General features: G+C 39.1%; 2 protein-coding genes across 24 annotated transcripts in view; one reads left to right on the top strand and one right to left on the bottom strand.

Annotated features, from left to right (window-relative positions):
• The window catches only part of LOC130906348 (peripheral plasma membrane protein CASK-like), a 73,499-nt gene extending 60,874 nt beyond the window's left edge, over nt 1–12,625 (bottom strand). For 16 of the 17 annotated variants that reach the window (XM_057820655.1, XM_057820629.1, XM_057820674.1 and 13 more), the window contains exons 1-2: nt 11,868–12,625; nt 4,214–4,326 (exon numbers count right to left, since the gene is read on the bottom strand). In XM_057820655.1, the coding sequence (XP_057676638.1) occupies nt 4,214–4,326; nt 11,868–11,926 (172 nt within the window). In that variant the 5' untranslated portion in view covers nt 11,927–12,625. The remainder of the gene's footprint in view (nt 1–4,213; nt 4,327–11,867) is intronic. The other variant, XM_057820599.1, reaches the window with a different exon arrangement.
• A 2,243-nt stretch (nt 12,626–14,868) lies between these two features.
• The window catches only part of ccm2l (CCM2 like scaffold protein), a 47,829-nt gene continuing 35,216 nt past the window's right edge, over nt 14,869–27,481 (top strand). For 4 of the 7 annotated variants that reach the window (XR_009062566.1, XR_009062567.1, XM_057830096.1 and 1 more), the window contains exons 1-3: nt 14,869–15,091; nt 15,382–15,527; nt 26,117–26,284. Coding sequence is in view for 5 of the 7 variants with exons in the window: in XM_057830096.1 (XP_057686079.1) it covers nt 15,076–15,091; nt 15,382–15,527; nt 26,117–26,284 (330 nt within the window). In the remaining 2 variants the exon portion in view is untranslated. Of the gene's footprint in view, nt 15,092–15,381; nt 15,528–21,827; nt 21,997–22,132; nt 22,154–26,116; nt 26,285–27,481 lie in introns of those variants that run through there. The other 3 variants (XM_057830099.1, XM_057830098.1, XM_057830097.1) reach the window with 2 other exon arrangements.

The raw sequence follows: 27,481 nt of genomic DNA, 5'->3' as shown, positions 1-27,481 counted from the left end.
TGACAGACGGCCTCAGGTTTTCCTGCAAAACATCCTGATACTTTTGAATTCATTCTTCCATTAATGATTGCAAGTTGCCCAGGCCCTGAGGAAGCAAAACAGCCCCAAATCATGATGCTCCCACCACCATGCTTCACGGTGGGGATGAGGTGTTGATGTTGGTGAGCTGTTTTTTCCTCCACACATGACGTTGTGTTTCTCCCAAACAATTCAACTTTGGTTTCATCAGCCCACAAAATATTTTGCCAAAACTTCTGTGGCGTGCCCAAGTGCCTGTTTACGAACATTAAACGAGAAACAATGTTTTTGTTTTTTTTTGGGGGGGGGGGGGGGGGGCGCAGCAGTGGCTTCCTTCCGTTGACTCCTCCCATGAACACCATTCTTGGCCATTGTTTTACATATAGGTGATGTGTGCACAGAGATACTGGACTGTGCCAGTGATTTCTGTAAGTCTTGAGCAGACATTTTAGGGTTCTTTTTTACCTCTCTGAGTATTCAGCGCTGAACTCTTGGCATCGTCTTTGGTGGACAGCCACTCTTTGGGAGAGAATCAACTTTGCCAAACTCTCTCCATCTGTCGATTGATGAACATCCAGACTTTTATAGATGGTTTTTATCCTTTCCCAGCTTTATAATGTAGCTTTAAACCACTCATTAGTGCCTGGGCACACACCTGGCTTAAATTGTTTGGTAAAAATTGGTTTCAGTTGCTCTTTAAAGGGTATTAAAACACTAAGGGGCTGTGAGATATCAATAGAACCGTTATGTGGCAAGATAACAAATATTAATAAATTTAACAAAAAAAAAAATCACATTCATGAGCAATTATCGAAAATAGATCGAAAATTACGAACATTTCCGAAAGTATTCCGGAAACAGCCGAATGGGGCAGAGACGTCATAACAAGGAAACGAAAGGTCGAGGCAGGTGCCATCGTTGTTTATCGACGAGAGAGTTGCGTTCGTGTTTTTATCAAAAAAATCGCTAAAATGGTGCAAAAGTGACATGCTATGTGGTCTACAAATAGCCATTTGCCGCAATGTAGTACCCATGAGTTCCCGAACGCGAGAAAAAGAGCTGGAATACGCAGACAATGAGTAAAGTTCGTACGTGCTAAGAGGGCTAATTTTGCAGACCCAGCCTCCGGCACGGTTTTGTGTGGTGCGCATTTTACACCTGAAAGCTATTTGAACTATGGACGAATTAAATTAGGTTTTGTTAAGAAATTGCTGATGAAACCAGATGCGGTGCCCACCATACACGCGCAGCCACCTAAATGTCCCGAGATATCAAGAAAGAGGACGATGACTGGTTCTGATGAGACCACCCCAGGCTAACCAAAGGAGCGGAGCAGCCAAGCTCGAAATGGCCAGAGTGAGTACTCTTTTATAATAAAAACATATCACGCATTGGATATAGGAGTGGACACATGTATAAATTATCGCTCGTAAAATATATAGAACAAATCTCATTCATATTTGTGTCTGTTGGCAGAGCGAAAGCCTATGATAGCACAATAAATGATAATTATTCTATACATTACATTATTTTGCGGTCACGGTGTATCAGCTCCACAAAAAGAAATGCAAAACAAACCATTCGGTGCTTCCCACAAGATATGTTGCCGGTGTTTCATCAGTGTGATTGCTCCCCTCAATGATCCTTTCATTAGGTTGCAATGGCTTTCGTTTGGGCTCAAATTGGTAACCCAAAACACCAAAGAAAGGTTCATAACTCTCCTCGTCACCATTAGAAGAATGTCCGTTACGTCGGATTCGTCGCTGCAACTAGAAACAAAATTGTCCGCCATCATCACCGCCATTCAATACTAAGCACTGAGCCAGTTGTTTCCTTGTTGTGACGTCACGCACACAATATGCTAGATTTCCGGGATCTTGGGGGCGGGTCCTTTTAGCTTGACAATTGATCCAAATTTCTATCATTTTCTTGGTGTTGCGATGTGTGTAATTACACGAAGTGGCATGATATGAATCCAAATGGCATGCGTTTATGGATAAATGATGTAATATTAGCATTTCCCAAGGTGTTGTCATACCCTTAAAGTCTCCTTAGCCAGAGGGTTTATTTACTTATTTATCCCCCTTCTGTCATTGTTTGCACGCTATCCTCATTAAAATATGAAAACGCTTCGTATATGTTTGGGTGGTTTTAGTTAAACCAGACACCCTTTTTTACATCTGTGTGATTTTGACAAAGATCAGATCACATTTGATGGTGATTATATGCAGAAATGTGAGAAATTCCAAAAGGTTCAGATCCTTTTTCGTACCACTGTATTTCCAGTAGGGCTGCAGCTATCGATTATTTTAGTAGTTGAATAATTGATGAACTAGTTAGTTCGAATAATCGAGAAATCAGAAAAGGAACATAAAAAAATAAAATACCTGAGCTCAGTTTCAATAGGTATTAAAAAATAAATGAATAAATAAATAAATGATCTAAGTACAGCAAAAGAACAATTGGCTAACTTACATAGCAAAAGTCTGCTAGCTTAAATGCTATAAAACGCTAACCTTTTTTTTTTTTTTTTTTTTTTTTACAATGCTCTTAACAAATGATTTAAACACATATTCCAACAAAAACGGTTAAATATACCTATAAACTAAATTACAAATTAGAGCTGAAACGAGTACTCGAGCAACTCGAGTAACTCGAGTTTAAAAACTGATCCGAGTAATTTTATTCACCTCGAGTAATCGTTTATTTTGACAGCTCTAAGCATCACGTTTTGTTAGGACTACTTTTAATGCGGGACAACGCGCTGTCACGTGCGGAGAGGAAGGAGGGGAAAAAAAAAAAAACTTACCGCAGCCGACAGCCGCCACAAACGACGCCGACGTTGCGAAATACTAGCCCGCACAATGCTACATTGGTAACAAGCAGCGTCTGGCGCGTCTCATAGAGATCACATGTATGTTGAACTAGATGCGAAATGACAGACTCGGCCGCGTCTGGGCAGCGTTTGTAAACAGCCGCCATCTTAAAGCAGTACAGCGCTAAGCGCTAATAAAGAGCGCTAATAAAGAGCGCTAAGCGCTAATAAATAAGATTAACGTTACTGTCGCTACTAGCTCACGGAACGTTAGCCCTGCGGAGGGCTAGGTTTCAATTAATTATGACCACTGTCGATGCGTGGCTAACGTGTCTTACATACAGGCTTTAACATAACATAGCATTGTGGAGTGATGAGGGTGTAAAATAAAAACTTAATCATGCTAACTATCAATTTTAGCTCAGTAGTCATTGCTGGATAAAACACCAAGTAGCACCGGTCCCTAATGTGCTCCAATACAGCCTGTATCATACATTTATTTTGAACACTGCAAAAACTCAAAATCCTATCAGGACTTACAGTTTAGACTAACTTAAAACTTAACTAGAACTTAAAAATGGCTTGACACAAAGAGAAATTCAATTGAAACACGTGGGAAAAAAATCCTAACTTTTAAGTGATTTGTGTTATCAAGCGTAACGGCATTTTTAGGTAAGATATATATATATAATAATAAGATCTAAAAGTTTTTTGAGTGAAAGCAGTGAATTAGTCTTTTTTTTTAATTAGTCTTTTTTTTTTTTTTTAATTCTAGTTACACCTGAGATGCAATTGTTGGCTGTTTTCAACAATATACAACGAAAATAAAGACATTGATTGACTGAAAATGGTTCAAGATTAGATGAAATGTCTTGTTTTCTCATGTATATGTATAATTGCTCTTCACCTAAAAATATATTTGTTTTATCCGATTACTCGATTAATCGATAGAATTTTCAGTCGATTACTCGATTACTAAAATATTCGATAGCTGCAGCCCTATTACAAATGCATTAAAAAAAAACATTAGCTCAAACAAAAACTTAGCTTATGTTTGTCTTAACCGGGAGTAGCTTGATTCAGCCATGTGAAACGAGTTATGTCATATTCAATGTTTCCACTAGAGGGCTGTGTATCCACCCAAATCAATGATACTAAATGCAAACACTTTCAAAACAAACCATTACAACGTCACTTTAATTAAACGAATACTCGAATCGGCAAAATGTAATTCCTATCGTTTTTCTATTCGAATTACTCGAGTTAATTCATTAATCGTTGCAGCGCTAATTTCCAGCACGCCCACCTCTTCAAAAAAATTTAATTTGTGACCCATGATTTAAATACAAGCACAGAAACCGAGTCTACACCCATTTTCACCTTCAGTGCTGAGGCCAGGACTGGAGGTGAAGCTAGCCACGTCGACAATCTTTACGGCAAACTGCTGGCCCGTATCCCTGTTGATGCAGCGGCGCACCACACTGAAGGGTCCCCTGCAAGAAACAAATCAAATTAGAAACCAGCGTGTATATGTGTGTGTAGTCAGCGGTAATTGGTTTATAATGGAATTCCAACAGCCATGAGGGAGGTTTGGCTTATGGAAATTTTTCAGACACTAGTCAAGGGAATTACAGAGCGGTAGTATGTTACACAGCTGTAAATACTGGGGGGGGGGGGGGGGTGCAGTATTAATCCCTAACCCCAACATAAATGTGTGGGCAAAGAAGTACTATACATTATCTGACAGTTGGACTGCCAGCCAGAAACAATTATTTTGGTAGTGACTTAATCACCAATTATTTTTGCGATGAGTCGACTACCGTAATAGGCTCAGATATAAATAACATTATTTGCTTTTATAAGAAAAACAATCTAATAAAATAAATTATTGACTGATAGTTTTTTATTCATTCATACAATTAATAAAAAAATGTTTGCCGTTTTTTTTTTTTTTTTTTTTTAATTAACAAAAATAGGGAAATAATTTTTTTTCAAAAATTGCTATTACCCCTTTAAGTGCAATAATTGAATTGCTCTTTTTATCTCAGTTTAAATGGTTTGGACATCTAACGCATCAATGGCAGTCAATGAGTAAAAAGGCTCAAAAAAGAGGATTTAGACAATTTTGAGGTTGTAGACATGTATTTCAATTTATTCACACAAATACATATCTGTTCATTTCACATGGTTTTACATGATATTTTTGAAGCTGTGTGTTACGGTATATCTACAGAACAAGGACTTCTGCTCTTTTTGTTTTGTCTTGCTATGAGCGGCACTAGACAACGATATAACTGGTATCCGTGCCGAGATTCGGGGTACTTCTTCTGGGGTCTCCTCGTGATGTTTTGGGAGATGTGTCCTAACGGATCAGCTTTAAATTACTCTTCCCTTAATTAATGTATATATCTTAGGTGATTAATGCTTTCTTTTTGTTCCTGAATTGTGTGTCGTCATCTCCTGTTCATTAAGAGAATTAAACCTGTAAAATGGAAAAATCGACTTTCTGTTCCTTCAAGGTCAACAATATCTTTAAACGATTCATCCAAAATAGCTCTGTAAATTTTTTCCATTGAACAGGATTATTATATTTCAAAACATTAGCAAATTGGAACATAAGCATAATGTTAAAATAAATAAAAAACAACAAAAAAAAAATCACTGAAATATTGTAAATAAAATTAAAAGAGCATGTTTTGCCACTGCTAGACACACTAAACACGCTGGAATTAACTCTCGGAGCTGGTGGGAAACGTTCATGACAGTGTTTACTAACCCTTAATTTTGTATAAATGCGAAATCATATTGGAGGTATTGCATCCACCCTCCGCAATAACCGTTGGGGGAGGGTTGAGCCTTGCAGCTGCAAGCGAGGAATTTCTCCCTGCATTTTTGGGACATAAAAAATAGCTAATCCTATAAGGATGGTATGACGGAAATTTTTGCGGTTTTAAAACCGTAACGTTTTCATACGACGGTTTACCTTGAAACCGATAATCAGCACATGTCTATTCCAATCACGCGACTCTTCAAAAACTGAAGTTTTAATTTAGTTAAGTTAGTTACCTAAAAGCAGACGTCAAAATCCATTTGAAGTAGGAGGGGTTCAAATTTGACAAAAAAATTCTGGTGACCTGCGGTCATGCAAAATCAAATAAATGAGTATCAATACTTTTGCAATCAATTATCATATAGGGATACAACATGTCAGCTTTAATACTTTTCGATACTTTGACAATCCTAGTATTGGCGAAAAACTAACCTGGGAAACGAGTGATGCTGTCAATACTGACGGCATTATTTACAGTATATCTTCAGTCTCGATGCAATCCCACTTCCCTTTTCCCCTCACAAATCTGGGCTCAGGAAAAATGATCCCCTTCTTCTTGCGGAAACACATCCCAAGACACCAGAACTGAACACACTGATCCCTCAACAGTGTTTTGACAGGGTAAAAAAATCCAACACTCTTCATTGTACCACTTTACTTAGATTTTATTGACCATTCTCGTCTTGGAACTTCAAGGTCATTTTACAGGACTTTCCAGATGTCTTAAAAGCAGAGTGCCTCTATTCCTTGTACAAATGTGATTTCTTCTACAGTGAATGGCATTTCCATGGGGCACTATTTCAAACACAACCAAGACATTTTCCACTACGCACAACCAAAGTAGTATTTCCAGGTGTTTTGACGCTTGGTTTGCGATTTTTGACAGGCAGTCAAATTAGTTTAAACTAGCAGAATGGCCCGGCGTTTGACGGCATCGAGCGCCATTTAAGGCAGCCAATGAGTTTTACAAGGAAAATGAAAAAATATTCCTTATGAGCATTACTTATTCAAGAGTACAACAAAAGACAACAAATGTCTGGTGACCTGTGGACAGGGGCGGATTCACTAGGGTTGCATGGGGGGGCAATTGCCCTCCTAAAAATAGGCTTGCCACCTCAACTGCCATCCCAGGTGGCACTAATTAAAACTTAAATTTGACCTTAAACAAAATATGAAGCCAAGTTTCCCCACCCATATCAGTTGGTAAATGTGCCTTCTTGTTAAAGATACACGATAATATCAGTGACTGATAATTAACAGCCGATAATGGCAATTATGAAATCACACAGATAGTCCAGATAACAAAAAAATTCAACCAATAATGCAATCCGATAATTATATTCTTGATTTAGCCTCCAATGAAATGATAAAAAAAAAATAATAATAAAATAAAATATGCGCAACCGAAGCAGTTTAGTCCACTTCTCCACCTCCTCAACCCCTCCTCTCTCTGAAGCCATGAGAGAGGAGGGGTTGAGGAGTATGGTGTCATAGAGGAGGCGGCGTTACACAAAAGGGTTGAGGCGATATCATGGCGGCACTCACTAGCGTGGGTTGATTTAATTTCTCATTTAACAACACTAACCCAGCAGTCATTTAAAACTGCATCACAGAGATTTTTGGAACGAATACGAGGCTGCTGCTAGCGCGAATGCTAAAGCTAAACACACATAAACAGAACTAAACTAAAGGGCTTGTGATGATAGAGAGACGCCGCGGCCTTCCCGGAGTTGGGTTGTTTGGGAATGTAGCCCAAAGCGGGTGGTAAACTCCATCTAAAGCCAAACACAGACACGAGACCGATAGTCAACAAGTAGCCGTCTTCCGACGGAGCCCGCCGCTCTGGCCGGTCCAGGCAGGTGGGCCGAGCCCGGTTCCCTGGCGGCGGGACCTCCAGCAAACACCCCGGTTTCTCAAGCGACGGAAGGGCACAGGCGAGAGGGGATGCCGGACGAGAAATGTTTTTTACCGAAGTGACCCGAGAGCCCCAAAAAAATAATGCAGTTCATACGACCACCGTTCTTTGTAAAAAAACTTGCCGATCACATCAGTTTCACCACGGACATTTGGACAAGTGATGCTAAGTAAACATGCTTATCATGACGGCACAGTGGTTAAATGATCATTTCAACATGCACCGTGACCAAACCACACTCACAAAGAAGTCAGCCAGTCAGTAATGCATTCAGTACGCTGTAAATTTATAATGTCTTAATCAGATCATTCTTCTTAAATCTAGTCAAATAATTTTCCCCATCTTGTTTTGAGTGTAAAAGACTAGTTAACAGATGAATGCGCCAGATTATTCCACTTACTTGAAGTAAATATTGCCATTTGTTTTTATTAAGCCCATACATCTAAAGAAAATTTGTCATTTTTTACCTAAATCAAGAAAAAAATTGCTTTCAAATAATGTTTTGAACCATATCTATTCTTGAATAAAGAACATTTCTGACAAGTTTTTTTAGGATTACCGGTACGTATAGTAATTCATTGCTTAAAATAAGGCTGTTAAGTTTATTTTCAGCTCGCTATTTTTCTTCAAGAAATCTGAGTGAAATGTACTTGAGGCGCTGGCAGATAATTTTACTTATTTCCAATAGATTTAGACTGAAAACAAGGGAATTTAACTAGTTTGAAGGAGGTGTGTTTTTGCAGTGTAGTAATGTTAAATGTTAGGAATGGCTTACTTTTAAAGGCATTTTAGTGCAACTTTGGTATTTACTCTGTAAGTAATTGTTGTCAAAAGTTTACCATTACACAATGTCAGACAATCTGTCTTTAATTAGATGTTGGAATTTACTACTTGTTCACATTTGATGTTGAAAAAAAGAGCAATAAATTATATTATTGCACCGTAATATGTTTCTCTTGTGTATACTTTAAAATTTGACATAAATCTTTTAACAGAATTATCGGCTTGACATCATCGGTTATCGGTTGGAACGAGGAGGAAATTATCGGTCATCGGTATCAATTGAAAAATGTATTATCGTGCATCACTACTTCTTGTAGTGTCCATGTATGATTTCTTAGCAAACTCTGATTCAATATGTGTACACATTTGCCATATGTTGACAGGGGTGTAACAATCACCCATGTGGATCAATATATCAATTTGTTAAGCACAGTTGAACGTAATTCGATCAAATTGCAAAATGGTTATATTTCCCTTACGCCATTTTGTAAAAAAATAAATAAATAATCAACAAAATTGTCACACACACACATCAAAACTGATGTTTTTTATTGCTTTAGGGAAATTTGAACGGATCGTGGTAAATGTCTTCAGCATTTTGTATTAAATCAACCGAAGGCCTTTGCACTGAATCGTCGCAGAATATTTCATCACTATCCAAAGAATTGATGATGCTTTATATCATCATGAAATATTTGCCACCCTCAAAAGGTTTCTGCCATTCTCTCGCCGCCCCATACATATTTTTCTAGTTCCGCCTCTGCCTGTGGCAGTGCAAAAACTAAGTACTGATACTTTGCGGTCAAATATTATTATCTTTGATACAACATTTTAGTATCAACTAGCAGTATGGCACGGCGTTGCCCATCATACTATTTGTGCTGAGTTGTTGGGGCCAAGATTTGTTAAATTGAAACACAAGAAACCTCAAAATCAGGGTTTTGCCCCTTGATTGTTTTTCATGCTGAACTGTTTCATGCTGGATGGATTATCGGGGAGCATGGCCTGGCATTGCTCGGGTGAAAAATTGAAAATTGGCATTTTCTATGCTAATTTTTGGAGTTTCGAATTCATTTTCTGCACGAAATGGAGGCCTACAGAGATCAATCTGAGAACACTCAGAGACACATAAAGTACAGCTGTGTAAAATTTCGTCAAAATCCGCCCAGCCGTTCAACATCCATAAATCACGAACAGAAAGCCAGCCACACAGACAAATTCGCCTTTTTAGAGATTAAGATATGAATCCCTTATCAATATTCTGGAACATTGTACATCTTTTTGAAATCCAGCATCTTGTTGTGGAGTACTCAAAGCCATCATCACAACACATTTAAATTTGAACATGACACCGTGAAGTTTGAAAGCCAACTGTGACACTGCAATCGCAAGAGACGCGTCTTTCACCCAGAAGATGGCACTGTCGCCTCCACAATCAGGAATTTTCTATGCTAACTTTTGGAGTTACGAATTATTTTTCTTCACTAAATCGAGGCCTACAGAGGGGAAACCTATCTAAGAACACTCCAAGACTCATAAAGTAGAACAATGTAAAATTTCATCATAATCTGCCCTACCATTTCGGCATTCATAGGGAACAAACACACACACACACACACACAGACAAAGTTCCATTTATATTCAAGTTGTGATATAGTGATACAGTATAGTAGATACAGTGTTACCTCTACTTACGAACGTCTCTACATACAGAATTTTCAGGTTAGGACACGCCTCAACGGGAAAATATTGCTTCCTGTTACGAAAGAAATTTCAGAAAAAAAAAAGGCAAAAATACAGTATAGCTGGTACTTGCAGCTCCCAGAGTTTACAGAACATAACATACTCATAGCTGCTCTCCCATCGGCTATTGCCTAGCATTCCTGGCATCCAATTGGCTAAGCGGGACCTTAACTGTATGTGTATGTGTGTATCCCAGCGTCCTCTTTGTTCGCCCCTCGTGTTTCGACAGCCTTACATGAGTGTATTAACTTTCATTCTTTATTCTTGTTTTTTTACATGATGCACAACTTTAATTTTAAGTTTATTGTGCAATAATCTAATTGTAACGTGTATTTGTTACATGTTTTGATGCATTTGTATGTATTATAAAAGATTTATGTCTGAATTTTGGGGGGCTTGGACTAGATCAGGGTATTTACATGGAAAACACGTCTCTACTAACAGAATTTTCAAGTTACGAAACTACTCCCAGAACAATTTAAATTTCGTTAGTAGCGGTACCACTGTATTTTAATAATTTGCAGCGTACCACAGTTGCACCACGGGCTATAATTTGGACTACACATGTGCCGATTACCGGTTTCAAAGGATACCGTAGTATGAAAACGTCAGTTTCAAAACCACAAAAAATTTTCGTCATACCGTCACTACGGTATTAGCTAATTTTTATGTTCCGAAAATGCAGGGAGAAATCCCTCGCTTGCAGCTGAAAGGCTCAACCCCCGAATTTTTCGAGGAAACTTCGGCTACAGAAGAGTTAAAAACGGCCACGGCTTAGAGGAGGAAGGCCAACCAACATGTAAAACAAATGTAAGACGTGGCTGCCGAGGAGGCCATACCTCTAATATGATTTCACATTCATACAAAATTAAAGGTTAGTAAACACTGTCACGAACGTTTCCAAACAGCTATGGTTGTTACCTCCAGCATGTTTAGTGTATCTAGCGATGGTAATACATGGAGTTTTTTTCTCTAAGGCAACGGTCTGTGTTGAGAAAGAGTGTGCATAATGTAACAATGATACGAGTCACACACACGTGCTTTTTATTGAAAATAATTCAATTATTTTTGTTCTAATGGTCATAATGTTGAGCTGTGGCTGTGAGTTTAGGCTCACCTGAAGGACTGCATTTATTTTAATTTATTTACTAGTATATTGTAGTTATTTTTAAAATTTATTTTAACTTAACATACTTATGTTCCAATTTGCTAATGTGTTTTGGGAAAAAAATCCTGTTCAATGGAAAAAAGGTTGTTTTTTTTTAACCCAGATATCTCAAAGTAACACATTTTAGAACTGTAATTGCAATACCATTGTACCGTGATATTTTGTCTTAAGCTTATTATACCGTCAGAATCTCATACTGGTACATTCCTAGCTTTGGACACACCTGGTGTAAGCACTCGCTAGTTTCTTATGTTTTCATTGCAAATTCTTGAATACTACCATTTTTTTATGCCAATTATTGGGGGGGGGGGGGGGGTCAATGTTGGATGATATGAAATAAAAAGGTATTTGGGGGGCTGGTGGGCGCAGATCGCCAGCCCTGGTTATAGAATTCCAATCCAAGAACATTGTTGAACCATGTTATTGGGCCTCTAATTTGCAGACACGTTTCCTTGCATGTCCACCCACTTTAACCATGGAGGTTCATGAAGGGATGCCACTGTTGTAACGGTAATAACATTGGCATTCCTGACTCAAGCATTAAGACTGCATGTCAACAGTGCAAAAGATGAACATGTGCCGTGTCCGTACTCACTTGCCAATCACCTCACACAACTCGTAGACATCCTCGAAAAGCACGTCGTCGTCCGCCATGGTCCAAAAGCAAAGCAGGGGATTCGATAAAGAAATAACCCCTTCACAAAAATTGATGATTTGCACACGTAATGAATGGAGCGGTCGTTATTGCTGGGGGAAAAAATGGAAACGTATCACCCAGTTGAGACGAAGATACGGTCAATGAAGTTCGCCTGCCCCACCTTCTCTGGTACTGATAGCCCGGTGAAGGCTGGCCAGCTAGCGGGCTAGCTCAACGGGTACCACAGACCAGACCGCAAGGGTTGGACATTTTCCTCCTTTGCAGGGAAACATTTGCATGTCTCGGGTCAGCATTCTTTCATCGAAAAATCGTGCAAAGTATTTGACTCCATCAGCAAAATCCACAAAGGCATCCGGTTCCGACCGAGGTGCTCAGCTTCACCGCAAGCTAACGTAGCTTTCCAAAATTACTTGGCTTTCTGGGTTAATGGGCGAGTTGACGATGGAATAGCCGGTCGGCTGCTGTCGCCCAATATCTCAGACGAATCATAAGGATGGATAATTGCATGGATAATTCCGCTGGCCGAACCCACGACGCAAACGCCGCGCGTGCTTCTTGTAAACGCCCAAATTGCATTCAACACATCCAACGTTACGTCCACCGTCGGATGCTGGCAGTCGCTCCGAGTTGCACAAATCTGTCGCCCGAGAGCCCGATGAGCCGAAATGGCGCCCCGCCGTCATGTTTTACTGGCGGGAGAGCCAAGATGGCAGTCGCAGGGCGTCTGATTTCCAGGCAACGTTTCTGCGCACGCGCGGACATTCCTGCAGCTCCATGTCTTACGTCATCGTTCTCCCACAGCCGCTACAGACAGTTTATTTAAATACAGCATTTTAACATGTCTTTCGGCAATTATGTGTTTATGAGCGTAAATTGTAGTCACGTGATTGTATTATTCTGACAGTGACTCCCTAATTCCCATGGATCGGAAAGGGAGTTTCCCCAGAAATGTCGCTTTTATTTATTTTTTTTTTTTTGCATCAACCCGTCTCCTTCACTCTTAGTACGTAGCCATCAATTGGCGTTCTGATTGGCTGTTGATGTGGTCATCAATGCAGTACTGTACATATACGTTGGAGCTATAATTTAAACTATGTGCTTGAGCAAATAGAAATAAAAATAAAGTAAAACATTGCTACACTTGCGCGATTTTGTGCTGCTAAATGGGAATGGTGCAGATCAAAATGTTCATTTTCCCATTCGTTCCTATTGATTTTCCAATTTCCATTTTGGTGTGTAAAACCAAAATTATGTTATAGGTATAACTGTACCAAAAGCAGTTTTCTCTGCATCTCAGTAGTTTTAGGAGGTTTGACCTCCAACCCCACCTCAAAAAAAGAAAGAAAAAAAATCTGGCTCCGTGGCCACCTTCATGTCAGGGAGTTCCGGCAAGAAATTCTAGCCACTTTCACCCCTGCCTATAATGCACACAGTGGCTCTAGCAGTTTCAACAATGATCACATGACCTCCATGATACTAATACAGTCACATGCCACCACGCAAGCTTACAAGAAGTCCTACAATCACGTCTAAAGTGCAGATTTCAAGCTCTCTCCCAGTTTTATTTGGCACTGATAGACCACTGAAAATCGGAGATAGGATCATTTCAATTTAATGGTAGGAAATATGTTTTATCCACTAGAGGGCACTGTGACTTATACTCTTTGGACAGGTGATGTTTCATTTCTGTGGATTTATCTAGTCAGAACTTGATGATTTTTGTGTATTTTCTTGGACTAATATGGTCATTTAATAGGTTATAGTCAGGGGTGCACATAATTTTTTTGCCCAGGTTCTCAGAGAAGGACCTGGAGATGCGACTTGGTCCTCATTGAGCTTGAGAGCCAACCCGCCTGATGCGATAAAATTATGACAAGCTTTACTTGGAGCCAATTACCTTAAATTAATTTTATTAACAATTAACACTTGATTAACATCAACTGGCACAACAAAATTGCCATTACTCTGAAGTGAAATGTAAAGAAATAAAAAGGGGTACGCATATTTTTTTTGCCTCCCACATTAACTCCAAACCTTTGTATAAGTGGGATGTCCACCTCTTAAGAGCTCATTGAACGTGCATGTTTAGCTTTGTGAAATGCGAGCAAAAACACGTTTGTCAGTGCATGGCGCTGTTCTTTATTAATTTTATCCCGCCACTTGTCCATAGGGCGAGTAGGGTCCTGTCTGATATCGATAGTTTGCTTAATTGCCATCACGCTCTGTTTTTTTCGTGATTTTCAAAGTTTGGATGGCTGAAATTCTTTGACCCTACATAAAATGCGCTGCTCTTATCAGCGACATTGAGATTCTCACGGCAAGTTTAGCACCACATTTCCATGAGAGCATCATTTGCTTCTAGCCATGGTACCTCCTACAGCCACTTTTCAGCAAAAGTCCTTTTTTTTTCGGTAGCTCCGGTGACGTCTCTGTCGTCTGCAGTGTTGTTCATTTTACTTTTAAAAAGTAATTAATTACAGTTACAAATTACTTCTCCCAAAAAGTAATTGCGTTAGTAACTCAGTTACCTGAATGAAAGAGTAGTTAGTTCTTTTTTTCTCAAAAAAAAAAAAAAAAAAAAAACAGGTCGCGCAATGTGAAGTTTAAAGGGTTTGGGGGACAATTGGCCCTAGCCCAATTCTTTACCCTCCACTTAACTAGACACAAGGGTATTGCGATAACTAGATAGTAACCTTTGCTATGTGTGGAAGTCATTTAAAGTTGTGAATCAACCGTTAAAGTTGTTAAAATTGCTCCCGTTATTTCATTAGTTCCCTTCTGTCTACTTTAAACATGTGTAAGTTTTAAAACTGTTTCATCATTTAAAGATAGATTTAAGTTAAGATTTTGCCGATTTAGGAGCATTTTAGATTAAAAAAACAAAAAAGTTACTTAGGTTCGCTCTGAAGGATCTCTACATCAGAGCCTTCCTGAGAGGTCTACTGCTTTAAGATGGCGGCTGTTTACTAACGCATGTAGTCCTTAAAACATGTTGCCAATGCAGCTGTGTCTGTCAATTGCATCTAGTTCTATAATATGATATCTACCGTGTCATGTGGGCGTAGTTTGTCGGCTATGGCTACAGTCAGGTATTATTGGAGCCACTTAGCATCGCGGTTGCAACGGCGTCTTCCCCACTCCTGCTATGCTCTCTCGTCTCCGTGAGTCCGTTTCTCTCAGACTTTTTTTATTCAACCAACTTAGTAACGCACGCCTTTCCCGCCTCAGTAAACGTAACGGCGTTGCCAAGATAATAAAAGTGAATTAGATTACTCATTACTGAAAAATATTAACGCCGTTAGTAACGCCGTTATATTCTAACGGCGGTATTAACAACACTGGTCGTCTGTCTGTCTTTTGACGGGGGTGGGGGAACACGGAAATAATTATTCAGTGGGACCTGCCTCTTTGACATTTTGAGAATAGATTTTCTCGTGTCTGCCGCAAATAGACCCTACCCACGTGACATCACAACTCCGCTCTCCTGACTGGTGCCGCCCACTTGTCCGGCAACACATCCTGTTGACCTGTTACGGCCAGGGCTGGACTGGGACAAAAAATCGGCCCGGGCATTTCGAGCCGAGACCGGCCCACCAGGTATTGATGGAAAGACAATTAAGCCTATGAATGAAAACAAACTTTCTTGTGACAATGCTTTCACGCTGTCTTGTTGGTGTATATATACTTAAACATAAACTTAAACATACACCATCCTTCCAGTTCCAATATTCTATACAGTACTTAGCGGATATTAAAAGGCTGCATGGTCTAGTTAACCTCCTGAACAATGTACAACGTATGATGGGATCCTGAAATTAGGACAGGGATTAATACGGAATAGAGGTGAGACATGATCATTGATGAATATATTAAAATGAATAAATGACAGATTTAATGATTTTTTCATAGACTATTTATTTACTGCATCAATAAAAGTGCAAATAAATATATCCACAGAATAGGCCCTCAAACACGGAGACCTTTAAAAAGTGAAAGGAGACAGAGGAAGATAAGTGATAAAGAATAACACTTTATGGACTTGTATGATCACAGTACTGGTTTCTAGAAAAAATCTGGGAAAATAGTTGCATCATATACTCCATATAGTACTTACTTAGGGCAAACTCCTGAACAAACTATGAACAAAGTATGATGGGATCCTGAAAAATAGGGCACAGAGTTGAGATGAATATTAAAATGTGTAAATTACAGACTGTAACTATAAAAACACAGAGCACAGACCTGTTTGTATGTCTGTACCCTCATCTGTTACCTCACTGTCAAAAAAATGTGATAAGCCCCTATTTTTCTCATGTACTGGATCACAGTACCCAGAATATTGGCAGAATTCAAATCATAATGTGTCATTTCATAGCAACTACCACGGCCATGTCCTGTATTTTTTTTTTTTTTTTTTTACAAGCAATCTGGGCAATTTTCTTGGAGTTGCATACACATATGCTGAAAATCGCCCTATCCTGCAATAATAAAGAATCCTTCAAAAAAAAATCCTGGATCAAGACAGTGATCCGGATCACCTCTAAATCTAAATTGAATCATCTCTTCCTTGTCCCAGAGTGGACATTTCCTGAAAATTTCATTAAGATCCGTCCATAACTTTTTGAATTGTACCGTACACAAACAAACCAACTTAGCAGAAGTAATTAAGTGATATTTTCACAGACTAATGTACTTACCATATCAATAAACAGTAACCTTGAACCTCCACTGCAGCAACACTTTGCACAGCAACACCAAATGCTTCCTCAAACATGGGAACCTTCAAAGTGAAAGGAGACAGAGGTGAAAAAGAATGTCACCTGATGGACTTGCTCTGATGATCACAGTGCTGGTATTTTTACTCAGTTGAATCATGTATTCTATACAGTACTTACTTAGAGGAATCCAAAAGTCTGCATGGTCAAGTGAACCTCCTGAACAAACATAGAACATGATGGGATCCTGAAAAAAGGACACAGAGGAACAGAGATGAGATGAATATCAAAATGTGACCACGGCAGCCTTCCAAATGGAGTGATCGACTTATCATAAATATGGTTTAACTTTGCCAATTGAGATCACTCATAAACTGTCATATAGTTGAGATTTCGCACTTTTGACAGAAGTTTGAATGGAAACTACCAGGCTAGATCTTGCCTGTGTTGTCTTACAAAAAAAAAGTTATGTGCTCGGACGCGCCGGCGCGTCCGCTCGACCTTATAAAGTTTTTAACTACCTAACAAATAGAGATAATACTTAACTAAATTAATAAAATAAAGTTACTTAAGCACTAACATAATTACAACTAGAATAGCATCATAGAAACTGTCCAGCATTAGAGAAACCCCATCATGTTAGTTTGCATGCACAGCTAGCTACATTGCTTAACGGCCTAATTATAACTACTGGCGGTGTTAAGAGTTAGCGAGCGCAATGAAAATAAACTACACCCACGCTTAATTCATATCTGAACCAGATAGACTGCAGTTCAACACTTCTTACCTGAAGTTCAGATTCCCCTCCACTCGGACTGCCGGCGGCCGCGGGTCTCTCCTCCTGCCTCCCTTTCCCCTCATCCACCTGACGGCCACCCCCGTCATCGTAACCTGCGGTTGCTGCTGTCGCTGAAGAGGAAGCTCCGCCACCGGCAAACATCTGTGTTATTTTAACACATTTAGCGGCATCCGCATGAAGGGCTTGTCTCTTTCTAGCTCAAATTTTTTCCGCGCCTCCTTTCCTTTTCTTGTAGTTATCCATTTTGTTTATCTCCTCTCTCTCTGTGTCTGATTAATGTATATCTGATACCTCTGATCAAGAGGGAGGGGGCATCGGCCCTCGTTTGTAATTGGTCCAGCCCATAACCAATCTTGACTGATGGGCCGATCTACCAGTTTTGTGTACCAATGTGATTAATGCCGTTAGGTAAAAAAAAAAAAAATTCAGGACCGGCCCAAAATCGCCATCGGCCCACCGGGCAAATGCCCGGTATGCCCGATGGCCAGTCCAGCAGTGGTTACGGCTACGTACATTCCTCCTATTTACGACGTGTTTTTCTGCTCGTTAACATTAATAATCAAAATGGTGAAGGCGTGTGTGGCGGTCGGTTGCAATAACAGAGAAGATAGACGGAGAAGACGGAGAGACTTGAAGTTCTACCGGATTCCGAGAGACCCGGAGAGAAGAGAGCGAGATGGGCTGCTGCAATTCGACGAGAAAACTGGGCTCCAAACGATTACCACAGATTATGTAGTAGTCATTTTATATCTGGTAAGATGCATTTAATATATATTTAGAGGGTTTTGGGCTGATAACCACAATTAAGATCATTGCTAGGCTAATCGCCGACAACATACACGTATGTATGTAGTGAGAGTGCTCTCGCTAAACCATATAAACATTAAAAGCCCTAGCTCCATTGACAAATGACATGAAATACATTAGACTTGACAGTGGATGTTAGCAAGAACAAAAGATTTTGAATTGAAAATTTCGTAACTCACCTTCCGAGCACAAGATTCCTGTCGAATTTTCGTGTACGAGGACCTGTTTCACCCAACCAGCAACGTAGCATTTATAAGCCTCCAAGCTCTTAAAGTTTTTCAAACTTTCGTGAGAATAGGCTGATTTTGTGTGGACAAGATAGTTGTAAATATCAGGGTCAGGCAGAGACGGTGAAGGCAGCCGGTCAAAAATCATCGATTTAGGCATCAAATATGGATCTGGCGACTGTATAGAACGAAGCTTTTCCACATAACGCCTTTTATGCAACACATCCAGTGAGTTTACGGCATCAGAAAGCACCGGGTCTTCCATGAAATGCATTTTAAATTCCTCGATCAATTGAAACCAATGCTAATAGAGAGACAAAATAACGGACAAGTGGGCGGAACCATACAGCAAGCACGTGGTTTTATGACGTCGGTGGGTAGGCTCTATACAGTGGTCAGCCATCGGTACGCAAAAGCGTATTGAAGCCGTTGAGGGCCAGCGCATTTGTCTACGTCCAGTACGCATGCGCACATGCGGACCACTTATGTGCACCCCTGGTTATAGTGTAATAATGGCAGTTGATATACATAGATGTTGTGCTAAAAATATATATATACCATTGTTTTAAAAAACAGACATTATAAGCAGTTACTCATTACTTGAGGATTCTTTTCACTGAATACTTTTTTACTTGAGTACATTATTTGCATGACTACTTTTACTTGAGTAATATTATTTTGAATTAACGCCACTCTTAATTGAGTAAACTCTTTGGACTCTACCTACCTTTGGCTGGCGGCCATCATAGGTAGTGTAACGAGCAAACTAGATCTAAAAAAATACAGCAAGAACACGTTATTTGTTATCTATTTCTGATTCCGATGTCATCATTTTAGTGCAGTACAAGTATCGGTGTAACACCAGTTTTAAATACCGTATATTTCGCACTATAAGGCGCACCAGACTATAAGCCGCCACCCACTAAATTTGACATGAAAACGACATTTGGTCATTGATAGGCTGCACTGGACAATAAGCCACAGCTGTCCTCACTGATTTATGGGATATTTAGACCAAAAGATATTAACCGGTACCACTTTATTTGACAGCGTTATCATACGACTCTCAGAAGACCAGATGAACCACAAAAAGCTTTGCACCAATTGGCTGCAAAGCCTCATTGCTCGAAGAAGCTTCATTTGGCCATCACTGCTCCTATAGGGGAGACAGTCAACCTCTGCTGCCACCTGCTGTCAACACTGTTGTTGTCCAACATGCCTCCTAGCATGCATTGCAGCACTACAGATGTAAATAACAATCAAAAATCACGTTCTGTGCTAATTATTTCTTCAGTTACTGTTGCAGTTCTTTCATTAATTGCTAGTTATGGTATTATACATGGTACATTTCATTTGACAGTGGCACCATAAGACTATCATAATTATGACATGACACTGACATGAGCATTAATGAATGCTTATAACAGATGTTATTTCATGTCGTCCGGCAAATTATCTCACTTTTGAATGGATGTAAAGTATCCGAGCTGGACATAAATGGAGTTAGTGACATAATTTGCCGGATGACACTTAATGATATCTGTCATAAGCATTCAGTAATGCCCATCATAGTGTCATGTCACAATTATAACAGTCTTATAACGCCACTGTCAAATTAAGTGTTGCCTATTAACCAGGGGTGAAAGTGGCTTGGCGCAACTCCCCGACGTGAAGGTCGCCACATATTTATTTGTTCTTTCATTTTTTTTTGGGGGGGGGGGGGGGGGTCAAACCTCTTAAACTACTGAAATGCACAGAAAACTGTTTAAGCACAGTTATTTCTATAACACATACAAAAACGGATTTTCATTCAAAATTGTATTTTTTCAATGATTTTCAAAATAAAAGTTAACAAAACCAGCATTAATCCTCCTAATTTTTAATTTCCCACATTTCCTAACACACTAAATGCCAAATCTCAATTTTGCCTACTTAAGAACATAGGATATATATTAAAATTGAAGTTAATGTATACATTTCCTTTTTTTTTTTTTTTTTTTTTTTTTTTTTTTTTTTAAATAATAAAGATATAAGTAACATACATTGAGGAAAAATAAGCACAAATGACTTATATTATGCAGAGTGAAATGGAATATATTTTGAAGACTGCGCAAACATTGACTTTTTTACATCATAAGGAAATGAATAAGTAGCCTAACATAAATGAACAAATATAAGTCCAAAGTGCACATTGACAGCTAACATGTTGTGAACCTCCACATCTGTGTAAATCAAACTAAATATGATAAATAAGCCTCTTCAACTCTTTCTTTGCTCTTAAATGGTAAATGGACAGTACTAATATAGCACATTTATCAGCATGGTTAGTTGGTTACCATGCCCAAAGCGTTTTACATTAGCACACACTTACCCATTCATGCAGTGGGCAGTTGTAGCCAGGAATTGAACCACTGAGCCTTCGGTCCAAGGACAACTCGAGCTACCAACTGCGCCACAGCCACCCCATAAAGATTTGATCCATTTTACATTGCATTGCATTGCCCTTTTTTTGCTCATTTTTTGTCGCATCAATTCAACAAGCTTTTTTTTTTTTTTTTTTTGCTGATCCAGAAAACATACACATTTAAACCAATCAGAGCTAACCATCTCTGCTGAGCACATGTCAGTATGTCAGCCAATTGAACGGATAAACGAGTCCAGCCGTTTTGCTTTGCTGCGTGCATTCGCACATTGACGTGAGTCATCATTGTCAGACTCAGATAACTGCAGCAGCTGGGGAAATCTCCATGCCGTCCGTGGAATAAAATCAATAATAAACATTGGTGGAAACTACGCTACACAAGCACTTCATTATGCTTGTTGTTAACACTAGTGCATGTAAATCTGATGTTGGTAGATTGTTTTCTTCTTGGAGCTTAAATGCATGTGTGGCAGCTTAGCATTTTTTTTTTTTTAACATAGCGTTTTGACAGTTGCTGTCATATTTTCGGAATCAAAGCACCGTGTACCGCAACAGCATTGAATCTTATACCGGAACAGAGTTCCGGCCCTGAATCTTGTACCGGAACTGCGCTCTGGCCCTGAATCTTATACCAGAACTGCGTTCCTGACTGTTCTGGCCCACTTTCACCCCTGCGTCTTAACCCAAATAAATCAACAAATAAGCAGTACTGGAGTATAACCCGCAGGATTCAAAATGAAGGAAAAAAGTAGCGTCTTATGGTCTGAAAATTATGGTATGTATCATGCTAATTTCTGATGTAAGCATTTCCCCAAAAAATCTATAAACTTGTGTGTGAGTTGAGCGATAACAGGCCTTATCGGCCTTTGGTGGAGTTTCCTCCTGGACAGGAAGTGGCCTTCCTTTGCTTCCTGCCGTCTCCTCTAGTGTACATGTGTGTGCCACCCGACAAAATGTGACAACAAAATCAGTGCAGAGGCAAAGCGCAAGAATCTAGAGAAGTGAGGGTAGCTAGTTTGTTCAACTAGTTGGGAAAAGTGAACTTACACAAGTCAGATGAGCAACAATGGATTATGAACCCAAGAAATCCAAAAAGGTAGGTTTCCGTTTCTTTGTGATTCATGACAGAAGTTACTTCAAGAAGATCGATTTTACACATCGTTGTCTTGGAGATGTTTTGGAAATCGTCTCAGAGCAAATAGAAAAATAATGTGGTGCTTTTTCTATCACAGAGGTGCAGGTTTAATGCAGAGGTGAGTAATAATACGTTACGTTTTTTCGGTTACATTTATCTACCATAATTTTCAGACTATAAACTACTACGTTTCTTCCTTCATTTTGAATCCTGCGGCTTATAGTCCAGTGCGGCTTATTTGTTGATTTATTTTGGTTGATAGGGAATACTTTATTTGACTGTGGCATCATCAAGACTGTCATAATCAGGGGTGAAAGTGGCTAGAATTTCTTGCCGGAACTCCCCGACGGGAAGGTCGCCACGGAGCCAGAAATTTTATTTATTTATTCATTTATTTTTATTTTTTTGTTTTGGGTGGGGGCGATGGGGTGTCAGACCTCCTAAAACTACTGAAATGCAAAGAAAACTGTTTTGGCACAGTCATTTCTATAACACATACAAAAACTGATTTTCATTCAAAATTGTACTTTTTCAATGATTTGCAAAATAAAAACAAAAACAGCAGTGACCCCAACCACCTCCTAATTTTTATTTCCCCTTATTTCCTCACATACTAAGTGCCAAATCTCAATTTTTACTACTTAAGAACATTGGGTGTACTGTATATTAAAATTGAAGTTAATGTAAACGTTTACTTTTTTTAAAAAAAATGAGAAATACCGGTAAGTAACATACATTCAGAAAAATAAGTACAAATGACTTATAGTATGCAGAGTGAAATGGAATGTATTTTGAAGATGGCGCAAAGTTTTACTTTTTTAAATCATAAGGAAATGAATAAGTAGCCTAACATAAATATAACAAATATAAGTCCAAAGTGCACTTTGACAGCTAAGATGTTCTGAACCTCCCCATCAGAGCAAATAAAACTAAACATGATCAATAAGCCTCCTCACCTCTTTCCTTGCTCCTAAAGATTTGATCCATTTTTATTGCCCTTTTTCGTCGCATCAATTCAACTTTTTTTTTTTTTTTTTTTTTCCTGTTCCAGGAAACACGCACATTTGAACCAATCAGAGCTAACTATCTCTGCTGATCACATGTCAGTATGTCAGCCAATTGAACGGATAAATGAGTCCAGCCGTTTTTCTTTGCTGCGTGCATTCGCACATTGACATGACTCATCGTCAGACATAACTGCAGCAGCTGGGGAAACCTCCATGCCGTCCGTGGAAAAAAATAAATAAATAAATATTGGTGGAAACGGATTACGCTACATAAGCACTTTATTATGCTTGTTGTTAACCCTTGTGTATGTAAATCTGAAGCTGGTAGATTGTTTGCTTCTTGGAGATGAAATTCATGTGCGGCATCTTAGCATTTTTTTTTTTACATAGCGTTTTGACAGTTGCCGTCATATTTTCGGAATCAAAGCACCGTGTTCCGGAACAGCATTCCGGCCATGAATCTTATACCGGAACTGCGTTCCAGCCCTGAATCTTATACCAGAACTGCGTTCCTGACCGTTCTGGCCCACTTTCACCCCTGGTCATAATTATGACATGACACAATCATGGGCATTACTGAACGCTTATGACAGATGTCCTTAAGTGTCATCCGTCAAATTATGTCACTAACTCCATTTATGTCCAGCTTGGATCTTTTACATCCTTTTAAAAGTGAGATAATTTTCTGGATAACACTAGATGACATCTGTTATATGCATTCATTAATGCTCAGGTCAGTGTCTTGTCATAATTATGATAGTCTTATGGTGCCACTGTCAAATTAAGTGTAACCAAATACCATAACTAGCAATTAATGAAACAACTGGTTCAGTAACTGAAGACATAATTAGCACAGAACATGAATTTTGATTGTTATTTACATCTGTAGTGCTGCAGTCCATGCTAGTAGGCATGTTGGACAACAACAGCGTTGACAGCAGGTGGCAGCAGAGGTTGACTGTCTCCCCCAAGGGAGCAGTGATGGCCAAATGAAGCTTCTTGAAGCAATTAATGAATCATGGTGGTTCGTTTGTATTATGACAGTCGTATGATGCTGCTGTCAAATAAAGTGTTACTGGTTAATATCTTTTGGTGTAAATATCCCATAATACGGTGAGGACAGCTGTGGCTTATAGTCCACCACGGCTTATGTATGAACGAATGCCGTTTTTGTGCCAAATTTTGTGGGTGGCGTCTTATTGTCAGGTGTGCCTTATAGTGCGAAAATTACGCTAAGTAACATTTTAAGAGAAATGAATATCTAAGAGCAGTTTTACTAAGCTATACTTTTCACTTTTACTTGAGTGGATCTGTGAAGAAGAAACGCTGCTCCGCTACTTTGGGCTACATTACTCATTAAATTTTTCCTCTTCATTGTATATATTAGATTTTACTTGTTTTCGCCAGAGACCCCAACAGTGGCTCTACCAGATTTACCAATGAGACGTCGCAACAATAATCACATGACTCCATGATACCAATCAGGCTCAAGCTTGCGTTTTAAGCTCACGTCGGCCTGTTCAATCACATGGCATCTTCACAGCGCCGTAGAAAATTAAGCATTGTACGTAGAGTGCTGCCATCAACATGACTCGAAAGCGCGGCTCCTCTGTCCCAGTTTTTATTTGGCACCGATGAACCATGGAAAACCCGGGATACAATCCTTTAGTTTCATAATAGGAAATGCTTTCGTTTCTCCACTAGAGGGTACTCAGGCTCTTTTGACTAATATTGCTTTATTTCTGACAATTTTTTTCTTTTCTTGTCAGTGATTTTTTTTTTTTTTTTTGTATTTCTTTTGCTTGGTGTGGCTATGCAATAGGTTATAGTACAGTATAATTACCATACAGATAAGTTTGTGCTGAGAAAAAAAAATACCATTGTACCAAAAAAAAAAAAAAAACCCGAAAGAAATCATACATCGTAAACAGTTACTCACGATGTTACTCATTACTTGAGTATTCTTTTTACCAAATACTTTTTTAATTTTACTTGAGTAAATTATTTTGGGATGACTACTTGTACTTGAGCAACAATATTTTGAAGTAACGCTACTCTTACTTGAGTAAACATTTTGGCTATTCTACCCAGCTCTGACTAAATGTGAACAAAAGAACATAATATTAGGAATGTTCCTCAAAAGATGCTCAAATACATCTAAAACAGAGGTTCTTAACCTTGCTAAAAGTACCAAACCCCAATCAGTTTCACACGTGCATTAATCGAACCCTTTGGAATTAGTAAAATCTTTTTTCAATATTAATATTTCAATAACTTCAATATTAATATATCTAAACTAACAAGCTAAAATCTAAGTGAATTTCCATTCATATTTCTTCTCATTTGGAAAGCATGTTTTTAAACAGGTCAAAATTTAATGTTTTATCTTTATGCCTGAAGCATCATCAGACCACTAAACTGAGATGGCCCAATGCGCCTATTTTAGAATTTTTCAGTCAAATTTGGAGGAATGTATCTTGTATTGTTCAACATTAAGACTGCTTAGTTGCATTAACCTTCACCGTGCAGTTTCCGTCATGTTTACATCTCAAATGATATCAAATTTAATGAAACACCTTGCACAAAATGATTGCCACATTTGTACACAAAGTCATTAGGTTAAAAAAAAAAAAAAAAACACTTTCTATTTTTGATTTCATGTCGACATTCTCATTTTGTCGCATCCTTGCCTCACATACTATTTTCATGGCGTAAATTGTGACGCAAATGTTGCTTTTTTATGTCATCGCATTGCACCTTACCTGTAGGTTTGTTGTACTTCCTCATACCAAGTGAGAGTCAACCCTCCACTGAGCAAACCATTTTCTCCTCTCAACAGATAGAGGACTAGCAGTTAAAGGAATTGGAATAAAGCCTGTAAATTAGGGACTAACCAATGCAAAACCTGGTTTAAAACGCCACTTTGCTTAGTTTTGACAGCGTCCAAAAATAGGGCCCTGAGTGTCTTAAGCTTCACCGAAACCCTGGGGTTCAATCGAAACCAGGTTAAGAACCACTGATCTAAAAGTTAATGATCAGGATATAAAATGTTACTGGTTTCTGTGCCTGTCAAGGGTTTTACCTCACCCATCAAGCGTCTGGTATGGTCAAAAGCCAGTCGTAGACCTGTGGACAGAGGCAGCGTGTACCGCCGTCCCCTGCACACCGTCCCACTATACGCTCCCGATTTCCTCATTCACCCAGAAAGGCTCATCTTCGACTACGTAGAGAAGGAGGTCAAGGTCAGATTAGGATTTTCTACGTGTTTCATGTCACGTTTGTTCTTCATAGTGTTGCACTGATACTTTTTTGCATGTCTAGTGCTTTTAATGGCAGCTAATAAATGACCTATATATACTAAACTAAATGTTTTCCCAGGTTTTTGGTGATTTGGGGGGGGGGTTTGTGGTTTTGGCGTTTTTTTAGTTTATTTTATTTTTGTGTTTTTCCTATCCAGGTTTTTTTTTTTGTTTTTTTTTTCAGTTTTGTGGGGTTTTTGCTGTTTTTTTTTCTGTTAACGCAGGTTTCTTGTTGATCATTCCAAGCGTTTTTTTGGTTTTAGACTTTTTGGCGTTTTTTTTTTTTTAGATTCCTCATGGACGAATCTTCAATCGGCCCCTCCCAGTCTAAATGGTATCAATGTCTAATGCCATCAATGGCAGCCAAGGAGGAGCAAAGAATGTCACAAAAAACTTTGACAGGAAAACTAGGCATGTGCCAGTTACGGGTTTCAAGGTTTACCGTGGTATGAAAAAGGTCACGGTTTCAAAACCACTAAAATTTTTCATCATATTGTAGCACTGTATTAGCTAATTTTTATCTTCCAAAAAATGCAGCAACAAATCTATGGCTAGGAGCAGCAGCGCTCACCCCCCACCCCCACCCCCACCCCCACCCCAGTCGTTGCTCCGTCCTGTGTCTGTCGCTGTGCTGTAGAATAGACACAATGGCTGAAGGTGTTGAAACTACACCTGAGCTTTTACACAGTACTACAGATGGCCGTGGCTTAGAGGAGGACGGACAGCAGGACCTCCAACATGATTTCACATGTACGTATGTGACCATCATCTGTCAAACAAAATTTGAGCTCAGTAAACGCTGTCATGAACGTTTCCCACCACGAGAGTTCACTCCAGCTATTTTAGCGTGTCTAGCGATGGTAAAACAAATACTATGATGTAAGCTTGTTAACGAGGCAGATAATGTGGCTAGTAAGCAAGACGGCGAACTTGTTTCCTCTCTACCATTAGCCTATTTTTGTAACATCTTATGCAATCGTAAACATCTGTTCAAAATAACATTTTCATAATACAGCTTGTGGTGTTTTTCTCTTTGGCGACTTTCTGTGTTGAGAGACGGTGTGCGCGCGTGTATAATGTGTAAATAATGATACGAGTCATATACACGCGCTGTCTCTTGTTCTCGCTTTCCATTAATAT

Source organism: Corythoichthys intestinalis, chromosome 2 (genome assembly GCF_030265065.1).
Source record: "Corythoichthys intestinalis isolate RoL2023-P3 chromosome 2, ASM3026506v1, whole genome shotgun sequence".
Taxonomy (NCBI): Eukaryota; Metazoa; Chordata; class Actinopteri; order Syngnathiformes; family Syngnathidae; genus Corythoichthys; species Corythoichthys intestinalis.
This window is presented reverse-complemented; position numbering and strand designations above follow the sequence as displayed.